The 19,187-nt window shown below is 42.4% G+C and overlaps 1 protein-coding gene across 2 annotated transcripts in view; it reads right to left on the bottom strand.

The window, feature by feature from the left end:
• Positions 1 to 19,187, bottom strand: part of PPP6R2 (protein phosphatase 6 regulatory subunit 2) — a 106,937-nt gene that overhangs the window by 33,704 nt on the left and 54,046 nt on the right. For both annotated transcript variants that reach the window (XM_055711561.1, XM_055711559.1), the window contains 5 exons: positions 17,583 to 17,769; positions 16,687 to 16,824; positions 6,078 to 6,143; positions 4,613 to 4,725; positions 13 to 126 (listed from right to left, as the gene is read on the bottom strand). In XM_055711561.1, the coding sequence (XP_055567536.1) occupies positions 13 to 126; positions 4,613 to 4,725; positions 6,078 to 6,143; positions 16,687 to 16,824; positions 17,583 to 17,769 (618 nt within the window). The remainder of the gene's footprint in view (positions 1 to 12; positions 127 to 4,612; positions 4,726 to 6,077; positions 6,144 to 16,686; positions 16,825 to 17,582; positions 17,770 to 19,187) is intronic.

Here is a 19,187-nt window from a genome sequence, read left to right as displayed (position 1 = left end):
GTGCTAACTTACCCAGAGCGCCTTGTTTCCAGCAACGTTAGAAGAACTTGTGTTCCATTCACTATGCAATTTTCAGTCTGTTCTCCATCAAACATATTCTTCAGGAGCTGCTCCACACATTCCTGCCTGTTGATCAACACACACACATTAGCAGCATACGAATTAGAAGTAATTTGGCAGTTGCTTTAATCACAAAATATCCACTTCTGGGTCTTCTGAAGAAAAAGGCTGCAAGTTTTCTTTGAGAAAGAATAAATACAACCCCTCTGAAGTCTCATAGGACAAGAATGGCTCTACACCAGGTTTCTGAACTTGCTTACTTGTCACTAAGACAAGACCCAATTATAACTGGACTCCAAACCAATTGTCATTCTCCTTTATCAATAGGATATACATCTAAGTTATAAACTGGAAGACAACCCAAGTGTAAACTCAATTTAATTTACTAAAGACAATATGAAGCTATCAGCGGACAGTCTAAAATTATCCATCACAATCCAGAAGACAGAGACAACAAGAAGTAGAAGTTGACCCTTACAGTCTGCCAGTGGCATTGTAAGATCCAGGACCTGGAAACGGAGACCAACAAATGCAAACTGTAAATCATATGCACCTTTTCAGTAGTCTTCACTATTATCCCCTTGAAATATTTTAATCAATTCACCATCTCTGAGCCCTTAAACCAAGATAAGATGCCTTCTAAATACTGACAGATTTGGGGCCAGGTGGAGGGATCACCAAGCAAAGTCTTGAAGACTGCTGAGTCAGAATGAATAATGATACTGGTCCTTTCTAGCATCACAAATTACTCTGAAATGGCCTTAGAATTGAAGAATAATTAGCACAAAGGTAACAGCCCACTTTTCTCTCTGTTCGGGCTGGCACTGTTACTCATCTACAGTTACTTGACTGCTTCCACCTCTGTATTCAGACCCTTTCCCATGCTAATTCTGCAGATGTTAATGACAGCTCTCCAAAATCCAGTACTCAGCAAGTGCCATTCTTGACTGGCTAAGTCACATGTCCAGCTAAAAACAGTGTTACTCAAGTTCACAGCCTCATTTTTACTATTTTCTAACATTCAAAATGTCTCATTTACATTTGTATAAATAAAATGAGGTAAAAATGTAAAAATACATGCATAATGCATAAGAAAATTATTTTAATAAGTAGCATCTAAATACACTCCATCAGCACAAGCACAAGAGGCAGAGTCAGGAAAAAGAAGTAAGAGTTTACTGTAATTAACCAAATTCACTTTTATTGCATACAGCCAGCCGTTACTGAAAAATCTAGATTTGGAATCTATTCCATAACTCTGCTCACAGCTCCTTCTTGCTCTATTATCTCATCATTAATTCATGATTCACAAACAATAAAAGTTACCCGAAGATCAAAAAAGGTTACCAGTAACGCTCAGAAAAATTGGCCAAGAAAAGCAGCGAGATAGGTGACCTTCAGCAGAAAGGTAAGTTGTGCAAAAAATCACTTTTGCTCCAAGTATTTTTTCCTTCTAAATGGTGCAGTGGTATAATGACTTTTAGACGTGTCTTTTCAAAGTGCAAAGACATTTTTATTTATCTCCTGGAAGTTACATGTGGTGCTTTAAAACACGCAAAATGCATACCCAGAGAACACCAGGAAGATGAATGTGACTGACAGGGAGCGCAAAGAGAGAGGGGGAAGAATACTAAAGACCACCTGAGTAAAGTGTGAGACAAACTTCAAACTCCAGCTTTGTGTAATCAAGGAAGCTTGCTTAAATCCCACCACTGGTGTCACAAAGGCTCTCATGAAAGACGACCACAGGCAGCAATCTTCTGCTCCACACACAGCAGGGTTCCACATCCCTCTCTGAAACTACCAAGAAAGTCGAAAACTACCAGCAAAGTCTAAAATTACCCAGAAAGTCTGAAAGTACCATGTTCTCCACAGAACTACAAGCCTCATTAAAGGTCCTGGGCTTCCCAGGTGAAATGACCCAACTGGAGACAGGCTAACCTCCAAACATTAACACCAATTACAAAACCAATACAGACCTGATAAGATGCTGAAGGCTCTGCAATCAGGGTTGCAATCTACACTGACAATCCAGCATTGTGCTATTTAACAAGACAGTATTACGGCAGGCCATGGGACAAAAGGCCAGATCTGCCTCATTTCTGCAGGCACAGCAAAGGAAAGGAAGTATTTAAGGAAGAGCGTTGCCTTGCAGGGGCAGTTACATGTCAAGCCCATGGAAGATCTTTTGCACATCTGCAGGGACTGTGGCTTTCCAGTGCTCCTGTGCAGCATGATTCATGTCCTGTTTTTACCCACACACATCTGCTCCTGTCCCAACAGAAGCCCCAATATTCATGTATGAACTGACAGCTCAGAATAAGGAGAAAACAGTAGCAATGTCACATAAGTTAAGAAAGCTCTGGCTCAACAAAAACATGTAAAAGAGGAATTTTAAGCCCTAGCTATAGAGGCTACACTATTCAATGCAAACTCTTGTTTCTTTTCTGTCAAAACGGCACCTTCAGGCCTAAAAGAACCTTATTTGGTTTCAATCTCACACTGAATCTCCAGTAACGTTTTTAGGTTTGAAGCAAATACAGGAAGTGGCAAGCATGCTAAGATAAATAATTCAAAACTACATCACAAAGAACAAAGAAATAATGCTAAGGGAATAGAGTAAACAAAAAAATCAACATTTTATGGTACACAACTCATACCTAACACTATTTGGGAAACTACTCCTAACAAAAATACTCTGAAGGTTTCTCACCAATATATTCCCCCAGTAATACTGAAGAAGTTAGCTCTGTATTTAAAAAAACAACCACCAAACTTAAATGAAAAACTTCTTCTGAGTTTCACTGCAAGTTGTCTGGACAATCAAAGGTTCTGAGAAGTGCTGGGCACTGTTAGCTGGGATCACAAGCATCCTTGCATCCTTTTTTCAAGGGAATACCTTCTACCAAAAGTAACTTAGAAAACCTGAAAAACTACAAATGCTTCTTTTGCCAACTGTACACTAGTGCCATTTATCACTAGATTACACCTTTAGAAGAGCCTAGCACACCCCAACAGTTTCCAAATGATAGAAATCACTAGATTCCCCTCCCCACAATTATTTAGTGATTACCTTCAAGTAAGTTACACAAGATCACCTACAAACATGACAAAACACAAACCAGAACAGCTTTCCTACTTTTTCCAGCCAAACTACCAGGCCTAATAAAAGACAGTAGTATCTCTATTTACAAATTGTGTCTGCAAAGTTTATCACCAGAGTGCAGAAACAATTAGGTACCTGCGTTGTGCCATGCCATCTCTAATGAAAGCACTGCACAATGTTTCTGACATGTGGTTAGAGCTTGTGAAGGTCACAGGTGACAGTGTTTTGAGGCAAAAGTAGTAGCTGACACTAACTTTAGTGTATTTCAGAGATCCACAGGGACAGTACACAGAGAGAGATCTAAATTGTCACCATCTAGCCCTAACACCACAAGGAAATGGAATGATATTTTGAGTATCATTCAAATAGGGAAGACTAGGGAGGCATTTAAAGTGTGCAGGCTTACTTCTTTCAGGGTTCAACCAGATTTGGAGAATAAAACCAGGCAGATTAATAATTCAGTCTCAGTAACAGGCATACAGACAATCTTTGGTGAGGGCTGTCGGGCTGTATCTCAGCACCACCTGATCTCTGCAGAAGTGCAGGCAACCCAAGGTTCACATAAATTATGGAGTCTACAACTGATATTTGACTCAGGAGCCCAAACCAGCATGCCAGAGAACACTCAGGGTATGTAAGCAGACCTCGGCAAAGGTTGGAAGACAGTTGATAGTGCCCCTTACAAAAAGTGCACAATGACATACAAGCTACTATGAATTCCTTCGGTTATCACAGCATTTGCTTCCCCATTTTGAAGAACAGCAACTTGATGATCTGAAACCTGTCTATATGGTGCAACACTTGCACAAGTTGCAACAAGAGCTACTGATTAGCCAAGTATGACTGAATCAGAATCATCTGGATTGGAAAAGACCTTTGATCAAGTCAAACTGTCAACACAGCACTGCCAAGTCCACCACTAAACCATGTCCCCCCCAAGAGCCACATCCACATGTTTTTTAAATACCCCCACGGGATGGTGACTCCACCACCTCCCTGGGCAGCCTGCTGCAGTGCTTCACCACCCTTTTGGTGCAGAAATTTTTCCCAATACCCAATTTAAACCTCCAAGAACACCGTCCATACAGGAATTTTAAGATTTGTCTTTGTGGGATTTCCCTTAACTATTGCCACCGCAGTTCACCTTCCTCCAAATTCACTATGAGTGTTTTAACACATTCACTAGTATTGCCTCATCTCGAATCAGCTTGTGAGCTTTGGGGATTGCTAACCCTGATTTGCCTTCATACAGAGCTACAAAACTCAGAGATCTCCACAGAGGCAGTTAAGTGATGCTACAGTTTAAAAGCAGTATTAAATGGTTGGCACAAATGTCAAGAGTTAAGCAAAGGTTTCACATGCATAGTTTGTGTCTCTAGAGAGCTATCAGCAAGTGACAATTCTAGTAGAAAGTAGTTTATCAACAGTTCTCTGACAAGTACTTACGATTCCAGTGCTGTGAGAAGTGGATCAGGCTCAGGTATATCCTGGAGCTGATTGCTCTGGTCTCTGCTCAATCTTATGATATCACACAGGGTCTGGGAAGCATTTGATTGCCTCTGTAAACAATGTTAGAGAATACATTTCAGTACTGACATCTCTACTTGGCTCATTCTGGCAATCAGAGACAATTTAACATAGCTGGGAATGCAAGAAACTGACAATCGTAATTTTTTAAAACAAGTGCCTCCATGTTCTACATTATTTGTCTGTTAAATACAACATGAGTTACTAGAAGCATTAACAGATTTTAAAATCAAAGAGGAGGTCTTTCTGAACTTAATAGTTAAATGCAGTTAAAAGTTTTCAGGAAGTGAGGATTCTTTTTTTACATCTTCCCAACCAAGTGTGTTAACTTGCAAATCTCAAATATAAGTATTTCATTCTTACTTCTCACTACACAGAGGTTTCCTGCATGAAGAAAAATAAATAGCTTGATAATACCCTGTACAACTTCTTTATTATGTATTTAAAGGCTTTAAAGTAGTATTTTGATAAATTAATCATCTCATTCTGGCTATCAATCAAAGACTCTCTGTAGCTACTATACGTATAAGATCTTATGCTGTAATTAAGCATTCACCAATAAGATAGCATGGCTGAAGGCATACAAATCAGCATGTTACTTCCAACTTTTTCTCCCAGAAGGGGTAATTTTTGCTGTGATGAGACGAAGGAATCATAGTGTTGGTACTAACACTACACCATAAGAATCCTGTGCCATTCAGTTCACTTTGCTGCTGGCACTTGCAGGAAGCTGTGGACAAGTGCCACCATCCCCATTTAAGTCAAAGCAGGCCAGCTAGAGACCAACACACTTCCTTGTGTTTTTCCTGCTCAGCATCAGGGACAGCAGTCAACACCCAAATGTGAAATGATAATGTAGGAAACTAAAATCCAGACCTAGAGCTCCTGGCTTGGACATTTTGTGAACATTATTGAAAGAAAAAAAAAGGGGGGAAAAAGCACTCTGTAATACTCAGCATTTCTCTTCCATGGGCTCAGAGAACTGTGTATTGTAGATTTTACAACTGAATACCTCCTTGCTTATGGTCTAAAAAGAATTGAAAATTTCAGTGAACTGGTTAATTTAGATGTTTTTTAACAGCCTGTTTCAAACAGCAGGTTCCTACTTAAAACCAAGTTGCCACTGACTGTAGACACTGAGATGAACTGATGCAGCAGCAGAATGAACTAAGAAATTAGTAATAGAGTAAGTCAAGACTAAAAGTACAACAAAACATTTTGCTATAGAGCAACCAGAGGACGGACAGGATGTCTATTCATACAGATCGTCTCTCGTCTTCTCTCTCTGTAAGTCACCTGGGCATTATCGAAGAGACAGAAGAGTCTTCTGGAACTTATAAGACGCACCACCCACAAAGACAAAACTTAGTCTTGTCATACTCACGTCCTCATCCTGGCTTGAATGGATCAGTTCCACAAGTCTCTGAATAATCTTTGCTTCATTAAGCCACTGGAAGGAAAGGAAGAGGGAAAGAAAATCCCTGTTTGAGATCACAGAATTCAAAACCAGAGGATCTTTGATAAGTCTTGTGTAACACAGGCTTTTCAAGAAGGGAAAGCCCTTTCCTTCTATTTCATAATCAAAGCCACAAGCAGTATACAAACTCCCCTAAGCACAGACAGAGATGCATTTTAATTTGCATCAGTATGTACTACCTTGCCCATGGAACTAAAAGCTTAAATACCCTTGGAAAACACGGAACAGATCAGTCATGAACACTCATCTGAAGCAGCATTAGTGTAATTATCGACATGTTCTTCTCCTACCATTTCCTATTCTTACAGCCTTACTACTGTTTACACTAAATAATTTCTCAGACTTTGAGATGACACAACAATGCTATTGTGTCTCACGTTCTTGCTCTACGCCAGATTCAGACTACTTCCTTTTCTTAGCACAAGCTATCACTTCATCTCCCTTTCCTGACTGCATGCAAACCAAGTACACCATCTGCAAATGACACATTCCAGTTTTTCCCTTCCCAGCTTCATATGCAAGCTCAAATTCTCATTTCCACCCAATCATTTTCACTTAAATTTCTACAGTTTCCATTCCAGGCAAACAGCTAGATGTCTAACATAAATCAAACTACTCAGTCAAACTAATGCATTCACAGTTGCTTTTGAAATAACTGACCAAACATTAATTAAAAGACAGACAGACTTTGGAGGTTTCTGCAATGATATAATCTTCCATCACTCTCCAGATGAGTCATGGAGAAAATGAACAGTCTCCTGCCTTCCATTTCTGTTTAAGATGGCTCTATGCCTATCTTCTCTCCTTGAATGCTGATTTTTATGTTTTCTATTCACGTGACTTCAACTATAATCCTTACATTGACTTGTTACCAGCTTTGCTCTAATAACCTTCCTACCGATCTCATCCTCTCCTCTCCAATGCCATGTTGAGTTATGAACTATGAGTGACTTAAAAGAAAAATTCCAAACCACCATTTTTAGTGACTTTTCGCATAAATAATACTGCTGTTTTCCTACTAAGTCTGAAATGTCTGACTTAAGTCTCCTTTCTGGTGCATCTTATTATTGCAAAAATACTAACACTGCCCAAAAATCTACCCAGCATACAGCTGCAAAACCAAGTATTTAATTCAAGACCCTATTTTCAGATTTAGTATCTGTACTTTCTTCTTCGCGATATCCAGTTTATCCAGTTCAAAAAACTGGATTCCTAAGATATTCTTCCTCACCAGTCTCTCTACCAACCTATCTTTTCAGATTCTTCCACTGGTTTTTAGTTTTCCAGCATCAAAATTAAACTCCTAAACCTTCTTCTCAGGACCATCACAGTAGAGTTTATCCCTGATGTGTCTTAATACATCTTGCCATCTCTATTCCACTAACAAAACAACTGTCCATTACCTCTTCGCTGATTTAGTCTACAAGCATCTTTTCTCATCTCCCTGTGCTTGGATATGACTACTGAAACCCTTCTCTCAAATCCTGAGACTCAAGTCTTCTGATGACAGCTCAGGTAGCTGTCAACTAGCAATTTACCAAAACGGCTTCATCAAAATCAATGAAGTTCTCCTCACTTGTATCTTCTAAAAAACAGCTTCTCAAATGCATTATGCCTACTGGCATTCTCTATAACGATAAAATTACCCATCTCTCCTCTGTTATGTTGGCATCTTTCATTTTTCATCATCAATTCTACACCCCGTGTTTGCACAGCACCATGATTACGAGCCCAGATTTCGACTGCAATCTCCAGGTATTCCCACAGTATTAACACACTGCACAACTTCATTAAAAAGATCCCAAACACTTATACCCATTTTTACCTGCAACTTTCCATTCTTCAAATAGTAAGCTGCATAGATATGGTACAGTGTGTTTCAGCCTGTTTATTGCTTCGTGCAGAACCTACCTGTCAATCTGTATCAGCAGAGGATTTTTTACCTACCAAAGTTTCTTCTACCCTTACAACTTCCACAGCCCAGAAGAAAACTAATAAACACCGCTGCATTAAATGTATTCACTTCCCCTTGCAGAGCATAGCAACTTAAATCCCAGCTCTCCACTGTAGTTGCAACTTTATTCTGTATCAGCATCCTCCCTCAAGTCCCAAATCAGTTGAGCCTATGGGCCTTGTTAATGAAAACTGGGAGTCACACGGTAAGCAAGGATGATAAGAAGGTTTGCTCTTTTTGCCTGGACTGCCATAAGAATGGGCTCCAGGGGGAGTTGGATGGCCACAGAGAGAGGTACTGGGGAGGGAAGCAGGAGCAGTCATCTGAGCAAAGGAATTACTGTTCCTGGGAACTAAGGAACACAGAAAATGAAATTCAAAAGCAAAAAAAATCCCAACTGAAATAACGTGTTAAGATTAGAAGAGCAATACCAAACTTTGGTGAATTAAGCACCACCTAGTAAAACTGGAAGGCAACAATTCCTCTGTCTTGAGGCTGCTGTTTAAGAGATGGACTGAAGACATTCATAAGGAAAGGAATACTCTTTAATGGACTCCTCAAACAAAAGCTGTGACACTTGCAGGGCTTACCTACCTAGACTGAAGCACAACAGTGTTACATTCAGCATCTCCCTTAAGAGTCACACATGAAACGCAAAACTAACAGAGATCAACATGCTTCCTTGTGTTTTTCCTGCTCAGCATCAGGAATGGCAGTCAACACCCAAATGTGGAGTGATAGTGTAGGAAAACTATTCTGACCACATGCAACCCAGTAGTGTATTTACTCTTACTGATGAATGACACACTTGTAAGGAATTTATGGACAGAAAACTTGTATATGTGTGCAACTTGAATTATTCTACAGGAAAAGGAAGACTGCAAGACACAGGGCAAGCAAGCAGGAGACAACTGATTTGTCTGCAAACAGACCAGGCTGCTGTTTGCTGCCACCTGATTATGGAGCACTGGGTTTCTGCCCAATTGCTTACTGCTGGGGAACACCTATATCATGTACGCTCAGGCACCACAGAACAAGTGGGACATGGCAAACTGGTCCAGGCAAACTGGGACCTGGCAGTTAATGAGGCCACAGGCATGGAAGGGGGCATGGAGGTGCTGGTCGAGGCTGCATGGAACTGCAAATCAGCACGACCACAGTGGTGACATGCAAGAGGGCACAGTCCCCACCACCACCTGAGGCAACTACATTGACACATGGGAGGCCTCAACCCATATAGAACTGAGAGAGGGAGGGCATGGTCAACCAGGTCCCAGGCAGCAGGGAGCACCTTGTGCTTTTCCTTGGTGGAGATAATGTCCCTCACCCACAGCAGATGCACTCTCATCTAAGCACTGTGCTGCCACGTGACAGGAGTTATGGCTGGAGGTACAAAGAAAATGTAGTATTATGTTGTTATATATTATTGTTCATATTACTACATGAAAAGAATTTCAACAGGGTTTTTTTGTAGAGACCATGGAAAGAGTCAGGGTTTCCGGACCCTAATTTTGCATGGAAGGAGGAACAGAATAGTTTGGGTTGGAAGGGCCCTTAAAGACCATGTAGTTCCACCCCCCCTGCCCGGGGCAGGGACACCTTCCACTAGACCAGGTTGCTCCAAGCCCCATCCAGCCTGGCCTTGAACACTTCCAGGGATGGGGCAGCCACAGCTTCTCTGGGCCGCCTGTGCCAGTGTCTCACCACCAACAGCCAGAGACTACACAGGAATTAGAGGATGGAGACTCTCCGAGTCATGAGTGGCTGGAAGCTGGCAACATGAAAAAGCTCTTGCACCACCAGGAAATGTGCACTTACAGAAAAGGCATAACGGCTTGGCAGTAACAGGCAAGAAGGAACAGGTTTCCTCAAAGGAGTCATCAGAGCCACCTAAGCGTGCAATTCACCAACAGAAGGGGAAGCGGGAGATGAGCATGGCTGGAGACTCTCTTAGGTAGGGAGTAAAGAACCCGCTCACCAGCCAGATTTACTCTTTCAACAACCATGCTGCTTGCCAGCAGCTCAGACTCCCCTGGTGCATGGGGAGAGTGCCAAGGCTCATCCAGCCCTTGGATGACCAATCTTTCCTCCTGATGCCACATGTACACTAATACCACTGCCAAGGGGCATCTCGGGCACACGCAAGTTAGCTACAAGGCCCTGTTAGGTGAAGCCCTGGATCACTCCCTGTGCTGCCCATCACAGCCTTTGACAGGATCAATACTGGCTGAGCCTCGGCTTTCCTAGCAACATCCCTGCCTGCTCGGGCAGCCTCTCACTGCCTCTCTTGGATGCTCCATCACGTCAGTGCTGTCTGCGCATGCCTGAGCTCAGGCAGCAGTGTCCTGCTCACCCACGCAGACCTTCTCCCACACCTACTTGACTACCACATTGCGAGGGGGCGCAGCTAATATGCAGGAGGGGAGGAACCTAGACAAGCTGGAGAAACTGACACAGGGAACATCTAGAGAGCGGCCAGCAGAGGCTACCAAGATGAGGAGGGGACTGAAGCATCTCCCTTCTGAGGAAAGCCTGAGAAAGCTGGGCATGTTTCGCTTGGGGAAGAGAAGACTGAGAGGGGATCTTATAAATGTCTACAAACATCTTAAGGACGAGTGCCAAGAGGACGGGGCCAGGCTCTTTTCAGGGGTGCCCAGCGACACGACAAGGGGCAACGGGCACAAACTGCACCACAGGGAGCTCCACCTGAATATGAGGAAAAATATCTTTACTGTGAGGGTGACAAGAGCAGGGGAACAGGCTGCCCAGCGAGGCTGTGGGGTCTCCTTCTCTGGGGACATTCAAAACCTGCCTGGACACAACTCTGTGCAGCCTGCTCCGGGAGAACCTGCTTTAGCAGGGGGCTGGACTAGGTGATCTCCAGAGGCACCCTCCAACACCAACCATTCTGTGACTCTGGGAAACTGCCTGGGAAGAACCTCAGAAGTTCAAAAAAGCAAAATGCAAAGTCCTACACAGGGGATGGAAAAATGAGATGGGAGTCAATGACCCAGAAACAGCTTGCAGAAAAGGCCAAGAGGGTCCTTAGTGGACCTGTCACACCAGGAGTCAGCGTCATGCCCCTGACAGCCTGAGGGCAGCCAGCAGTATGAAAGCAGAGACTGCTCCCCTTCATTCAGCACCAGCAAGACCCATCAAGATACTGGATCAGGCTGGGGCTCACCAGCACAGGACAGACATTGCCATAGCACACAGGTCCCATGGCGGCCTGGAGATGGTTGGGGCTGGAGCACATGAGGCCAGACAAAAGACCGAGAATGGGTTTTGCTCAGCCTGGGGAGAAGGTGAAGGGGAGACGCTATTGTGGTCTCTGACTGCAGAGTGGGGTGGGGACAAATGATGCAGCCAGGCTGCTCTCGGGAGATGCTGTGACGGGAGGCACAAGGTGCAAGAAGGGAAACTCCAATTGGGTGTTAGGAAAAAAATCTCCACTTGAGAGTGATCAAACACTGGAAGAGGGCCCAGACAGGTCTTCAGTTCTGGAGATACTGAAAAACCTGGATAAGGCCTTGAGCAATCTACTTAATGGGACCTGCTCTGCAGAGGCAACTGGACCTTCTCAGGGACCTTCCAACCTGCACTATGCTATGAATAAGTCTTCGAGGTCTTGCGAAGTCAATGCTTAAGAAAGTCTGTTATATTAGGTATTCCAACTTAAGTCTTCTAAAACCTGCTGAAAATATACCTAGTAACAGTTTGACTCTGGCTTGGATATTCCTAATTGGCCACAGTGAAAGAAAGTTTGTGCTTTACTATTTAAGACTGTAGTCAACCAAGGGATTCTGCAGCCATCAACAGACCAAGTTGTCTAATCTTTCAAGGACCACAACATCAACAGTCACTTCACTGAAGTATTGATACTAATCTTTCCTCAGCTGAGGACTGATCTTGCAGTAGGACAATTTTTGTACAAGAGAAAGATACAGGTGTTAGTCTAACCAAGCCCTGGGAGCTACTGTTTCTTTAGGGTAAAAACAGCATGAAGAATATACCCTTTTTATTCTTGCAGGTTTTTAACTGTGAAAGCAACAGAAAAAAAGCAGGACAATGTGCAGTAGGTCTTTTTTCTGTGCTATGAACAGTATCCATGTTAAGACCCTGACAAAAAGGGTACGTGATACCCTGGCTACAAGTGGTGAAAACTGGAAGATCAGTTCACCTACAGAGGTATTAAGCTTGCGAGGGGTTTCTGCAGAAGCCACGGTCCATGCCTGGGCACTCTTCACATGCAGGGAGAAGACATGGATCCAGCCAGGACAAGCAGAATTTGTCTTCAGAGTAACAGGGATCACATTCTCCCAATTACCAAGGAAACTGTGTCAGGCATGTGGAATGGTGTAACCCACTCTGCAACCCCAAGGTGGGGTTTTGTGGTGAGATCCCAGTGACTCACTGTGCTACAGCTGAGCCACAGCAGGTTCTCTCCTCCAGTCCAGAATAAGGAAGCCAGCCTAATTCTCCTCCATTAAGATTATACAACAGAAGCTGTACCTTTTTTCACTAAGACAAGCATGAAAAGATGAAGTGCAGAAGAGATATTCACATTAATACCTACTACATGCCAGCAAAATCAGACATGAAGTCTTCTCACAGCGGTCGTGGCTCTCAGCATTTTTTTAGGTAAGATTTTATACTAATAAAATGCAGGCAGAGGACAGATTTCTTTGATGCCACTTATCTGTCCTGATATTAAAAATGCTTCAAGAAGCAACCCACATGTGAACTTTCTCGTTGCACAAGTAAATTATTTAAAGACAATGTTATTCCTTTCACAAATTCACAGAGACATTTCAGGATCAAATGACATCGATCTAAGAGAATACACTGTCATCCATCTGCACAATGTCATATTTGTCCAAGGATATCAAAATGCAGCTGCCTGAAAGACAAGCCTGCTGGAAGGGCCTCCTTAGAGGTTTCTGATTAAGATTCTTCTAGTATTTTCAGTTGTGAGAGTCCAGAAACAGAGAGGAGACAGGGCTGTAAAGATGCAATGCAGAAAACAGATTATTTCACTTCCATCACACCAACCTATGGGCTACTGAATCTAGAGGCTCCCTTGTACAGTGGTGCTTCTGTCTAACTTGGGACAGAAGTATGAACAGCCTGTGCTAGCAAGGTTTTTTCCTGATGGCACAGCTCTCCAAAACAACAAAATCTGAGCTACACGAACAAAGCATTCCTCTGTCATGCGTGAAGAGAAGGAAATGGATAAAGCATTATCCTATTTTTGTGTTAACTGTATGCCCTCAATTACAGATCAAGGAAGAGAAAGAGGAAAACCACCATGAACTGTTGTTCTGCAAACAGTTTAAAGAACGTACAAAATGGCACTGCCACCTTCTTTCTGCTCATACTCATCCACTTATCTTGTGCTCCTTTCTCCTCCCTTATCATTGCACAAGTCTATGCAAAAAAAAAAAAAAAAAAAAAATTAAACCACCAAACCAAATCAAGGAACTGAGCTGGCCAAAAACAATCCTGGCAAAATACACAAATAAAAGGAGAGATGTTTTCAGTTGGATCAATTCCCTAGTCCATGTCACCTTAGAACCACATGAACACTTCAGCTGGCAATGATTCAAGAGGAGCTGGATGGGCAAAACAAGCAGTAAGGTGAAAGCAGGAATGCCTCCTTCTATGGCAATGCCAACTTACAGCACTCATGGAATCGCTGCCCCAGCTTCACTCAGCACTGGGAGTCAAATGCACTAGGACAGTGAGAACGTCCACCGTGGCTAACATCATCTGAGCAAGGGGTATACAAGGAAGCTTAATCACACACTTTAGAAGGTGTAGTAGAAAAAAAAAGCAGAGAACAGAGCCACCAGCACCATCCAGCTATCACATCCATGCCATCAAAGGCCAGGAATTAGACTCTTGCACAGTTATCAGGTAGTGTCTGATTTAATGAGTCAAAGCAACAATGTGGACTTCAGAACTCTAAGGAGAGGTGCTGTGGGACTTGCTATGCAGAACAGAATTTTAACTTAACACTTAAGGTATCATCTTCATAATCTGACACTGTAAAACACTACCTTCCCAAACATCAAGAACCTTATAATGAACCAAATGAAGTTCACAGAAGGATTCTGCCAGCATAGTAATGTCAAGTGGAAAAGAGTTCTTTTCACACCCCTAAGTGATGTACCCTTGACAGCAGCACTTTCCAGTGAAAAATAGTTCTTCTCAAACTTTACTTAGACAGTAAAGTTATCAGCTTCTGCTAAGTCACACAAACACAATGCAGAAGGCATTTTGTTGTTCAGATGACATCCACATTGTACTCGGAAAGTAGCTGAAACATAACCTGGAGACCCCAATGTAGTATTAGGCCTCCTGAAAGAGGTGGGCTGTTCAGCCTGGAGAAGAGAAGGCTCTGGGCAGACCTTACAGCAGCTTTCCAGTACCTAAAGGGGACTTATAAGAAAGATGGGGACAGACTTTTTAGTGGGGCCTGTAGCGACAGGGGTGATGGTTTGAGGCTGAAAGAGGATAGATCTTACATAGCACCAAGCTGTGTCACGCAGTCAACACACTGGAGGGAAGGGATGCTGTCCAGAGGGACCTTGACAGGCTTGAGAGGTGGGCCCGTGCAACCCTCATGACGTTCAACAAGGCCAAGTGCAAGGTCTTGCACCCGGACTGGGGCAATCCCAAGCACAAACACAGGCTGGGTGGAGAATGGATTGAAAGCAGCCCTGAGGAGAAAGACATGGGGGTGCTGCTTGACAAGAAGCTTAACATGACCCAGCGATGTGTCTCTGCAGCCCACGAAGTCAACTGTAGTCTGGGGTAAACCAAAAGAAGCATGACTAGCAGTTCGAGGGATGCAATTCACCCCTTTTACTCTGGTGAGACCCCACCTACAATACTACGTCCAGGTCCAGGGCCTCCAACGTAAGGACATGGACCTGCTGGAGTGAGCCTACAGGAGGCCACAGAGACTGACCAGGGGACTGGAGCATCTCTCCTGGGCAGACAGGCTGAGAGAAGTGCGGCTGTTCAGCCTGGAGGAGAGAAGGCTCTGGGGAGACCTTAGAGCGGCCTTCCAGTACCTAAAGGGGCTGACAGGAAAGCTGCAGAGGGACTTTTTACAGGGGCCTGTAGTGATAGGACAAGGGGGAATGGCTTTAAGCTGAAAGAGGGCAGGTTTAGATTAGATCTAAGGAAGAAATTCTTTACTGTGAGGGTGGTGAGGCACTGGCACAAGCTGCCCAGAGAAGCTGTGGCTGCCCCATCCCTGGAAGTGTTCCAGGCCAGGCTGGACTGGGCTGTGAGCAACCTGGTCTAGTGGAAGGTGTCCCTGCCCCTGGCAGGGGGGCTGGAAATAGATGATCTTTAAGGTTGCTTCGAAGCCAAACAATTCTATGACCCTGACAGGTCTTGCCAGTGCTGAACAAAGGGGAGCAATCCCTGCCCTCACCCCTCAGGGCATGAGGCCATCATGAGCTGGAATGTGGTTGGACCTATTCTGCAAAGCTGCTTTCTCTTGCAGTGAATCCCCCATCACCATCATCCTATGTCAGTCCATCTCTTGAAGGCTTTTTTTACTTCCCACCTCCTTTCTTGGTATTACTATCTGATGTCTAACCAATTGAATTGCTGACTTTCCTGTCAAAAACTGAAATCTTCCTTTCACAGATGAATGCCCATACAAGTCTGTAAGGACTGATCTGTGCCTTTATTTTTTTCCTTCTCTGTAACATCATGTGTACTGCATGATGTACCGTAAGGCTGAGGAGGAATTGAGCAAGGGTAATCATCTATCATGAGTTACTGTGAAGAACATTTACCTGCTAAGCTACGGTGTGGTCAATTCTCTGGACAGAGAAGACTTAGGCAGCAAAGCTTGCCAAACATCTAAGTGCTGGTGTGGGCTTCAGTGACTCAAGTACAGTTTTCCATATGGCACAGTGCTCTTCCAGTTTACTGAGAGAGAGTTAAAAGTAGGATTTATTTTCCTCCAGTCCTGCACATCTGCCCATTAAAGAGGGGATGAGACAGCCTCACCCAGACTGGGCTGCGAAGGGAGAAAAACTTGTACTACCTGTAAAGCAACTAAGCATCTCAGTAAGATATTTTATAAGGCCTCATATTAAAGAGGAATGGGAAGGAGGAGGCACAAGATATCATCTACAACAATCACATACACCCTTGAACATGGCAAGGAATTAAAACAAATTACTGTCCCAAAAGATCAGTCTAAAATCCTGAACACTGGGAAAGATTACAAATTTCCTTTGTCAAAGCTCTACAGCAAAAACAGCTAGAGTAAATAATGGTTGCTACATGGAAAAATGAGTAGAAAATCCCTTACTGCCAGGGACTGAAGCAAGTTTCTTCTGCTGTGCAAGCCACAAACAGGCTGAAGTACCCAAAGTAACCAACGTGCAGACTCTAGTACTAAGAAAAATATTTTTCAGAAGAGTGGATCTGCTCTCATAATAAATGACAAAGAATTCTATTCCTTTAAGACACAAACAAACAAACCCCCTTATTCCCAATCCTGTAAAGAAAAAAAATGCAGTAGATTCTCACATTCAGTACTTCCTGTCGTAGAGTTGCGGGCTCCACACAGCTGATTAGACGAAGCAGGAGGTCCATCATTGCTGATGTATCTATATGCTTTAGCACCAGGCTAATAAATTTGTCTTTTTTCCTTAAAAATGCAATCACCTAAAAATAAAAGTGTCATCATCAGTTGCTAGTACAACATACAGGCAAGGCACACTGAACTTCCTGTACTTCACCTTCTTGTCTCAAACAACCAATCTTGATGCAAAATGGCTACGAGGTTGAGAAATGCTCCAGAGAGCAAAAGAAGAGAATAACATTCTCATTTCAAGACAATACTAAATCAAATCTTTTAAACTATTTTTTTCTTTCCTCTATGACACAAAGAAACCCAAGCCCACAGAAATAGGAGTGTCAAGAAGCTGGTGAAGCTGGAGAATTTTCCATTCCACTAAGGCTCTCTTGAAAGCCTTCATTTAAAAAATCAATTTTGAATTGGAATGCATGTATTCCTAAAACACTGCTCAGCTCATGTTTCCCGCACCCCATTTACAGGCATGAGACTGAGGCATTGTTTACGCAACGAGATGATTCTGTGCCATGATCAAAGGGTGCATCAAACATGCCTTAGAACAGAAAAAAAAAGCTTTAGCTATGGCACAGGAATATCCCAGTTACTGTAGATCTGAAACCAAAACTATGCAAAGGTGTCTATACAAGCCAACAACTCCCTCACCTGAGAAATCCAAAGAACTTTTCAGAGACTACATTTTTACTCTAACCATAAAGAGTATAGCAAATTATTTTTCAACTCTAAAAATACAATGAGATCACAAGGATAGCAATGATACTGCCACACAACACAAACAATGTTAGCAAATTAATTGGTGCTTATGTATCAGGACAAATCTAACCACTACCTGTTCTGTTTTTCTTGCAATGAGATTCCCAATAGTCTTACTGAAGAAACTGGCAAGCAAAGGGTTCAAAGGAGGCTCATGATCCAAGAAGTCATAGAGGATATTCAGCAGAGTTTCATCCCCTCCTAGCTTGTCATTGATCTGTGGCACATCTGAGGTCAGCAGTTCGCAGGCTGTGTTTGGATATCTGGAAGGACAGAACCAGAGCAACTAAAGGTGAAATGAAAACTCTCAAGAAAATCTTCCCTTATTAAAGTTATAAACAGTAGGAGGATCACCACTGCTGGAGGGGCGGGGAATGAACACACGAGGAACAGGGGTCATCTACATTAATGACGCATTTTAAGGAAACACTGTTTCCTGAACACATCGCATGGTTTTTTTGGACACTGAATTATGCATCTCAACTGCCTTCCAATTGTAGCTAGTTCTGATTTTTAAAAGTGATGTTTAATCAGTTTCAATACACTTAAAATCTCTTTAAATCTTTTAACAATACTGCATTTGCACAACTAACATCAAGCCAAAAATTTGAGGTTGATTTGAAGAATGCATATTTTAGCAGGTTTCTGTAATGTTTCTGAGAAATTATTCTTTCCACTACTGGAGTCGAATTAAAAATTAATTTGTTTGTTTTTAAATCAAGGCCTAGAATTTAGAGACAGAACATTAGATCTAACACAAAACTCCTAACAAATGAGCATACACTATATACAAGTGAGCAATTCATAACCAACCTTTTGAGTTTCAATTTTTCAGTAACATCTCTTATCCTCTATAAAATTAACTTGTTCTTCAGAAAACATTACTGTGCCTGCTTTAGAGAATTTTGCTCACTTAAATCAAAATATGAAGTTATGTTTGACAGCTAATGAATTTTTTTTCCCTGACATTGTTTCTTACTCTTCCAGGTCACAGGTATGATCAGAAAAGATACCAATGTGTTTATAATTAATATTACATTGATAATTAGACAAAGTCTTGAATATCAAAGTGCACACATACAAAGCAATAATCTAAAGTCAATACAAAAAAAAAAAACCCACCATGCTTTTTGAGGAGTTTTGCTAGAAGACCAAAGTTTCTTAGTGTTGAATTTCAACATTAAAAGCCAGCTGTAGGGTACAGCTACATGCCACTGTCTTGCAAACATTTCACTGATTCAGTCTCTCCATTACTCATGCAATGAAGGGATTAAGCAGGGGATGGGAGGCTGTCTTGCACATACGCCACATCAAAATTCATCCAGCTATTTTTATTTAAAAACAAAACCAAAAACCAACCAAACAAAAAAAACCCAACTCATTTCAGCATTTCATTGTTAGATTAGGGTCTTAATTTCATCTTCTACCTACTGTCCATCTATAAAAAGGGCTTCAGAGAATTCCTTCAAAAAAGACCTACTCACCATCACAGAGAGGTTACTGTAATTAGAAACAGCAGTTCATTAGTGCTGCGAAATTCAACCCAGCACTAACTTTAACGCTATTTTCACAGTTTCAATGATATATATGATTCTGGAGTCAAAAGGCAGCTGGAATTTATTTTTAAACCATGACTTACTCTTACCCCACTAATTGTTTAAAGAGTCTGACAGGGTGTGCT

Source organism: Falco cherrug, chromosome 5, assembly GCF_023634085.1.
Source record: "Falco cherrug isolate bFalChe1 chromosome 5, bFalChe1.pri, whole genome shotgun sequence".
In the NCBI taxonomy this organism is placed as follows: Eukaryota; Metazoa; Chordata; class Aves; order Falconiformes; family Falconidae; genus Falco; species Falco cherrug.
This window is presented reverse-complemented; position numbering and strand designations above follow the sequence as displayed.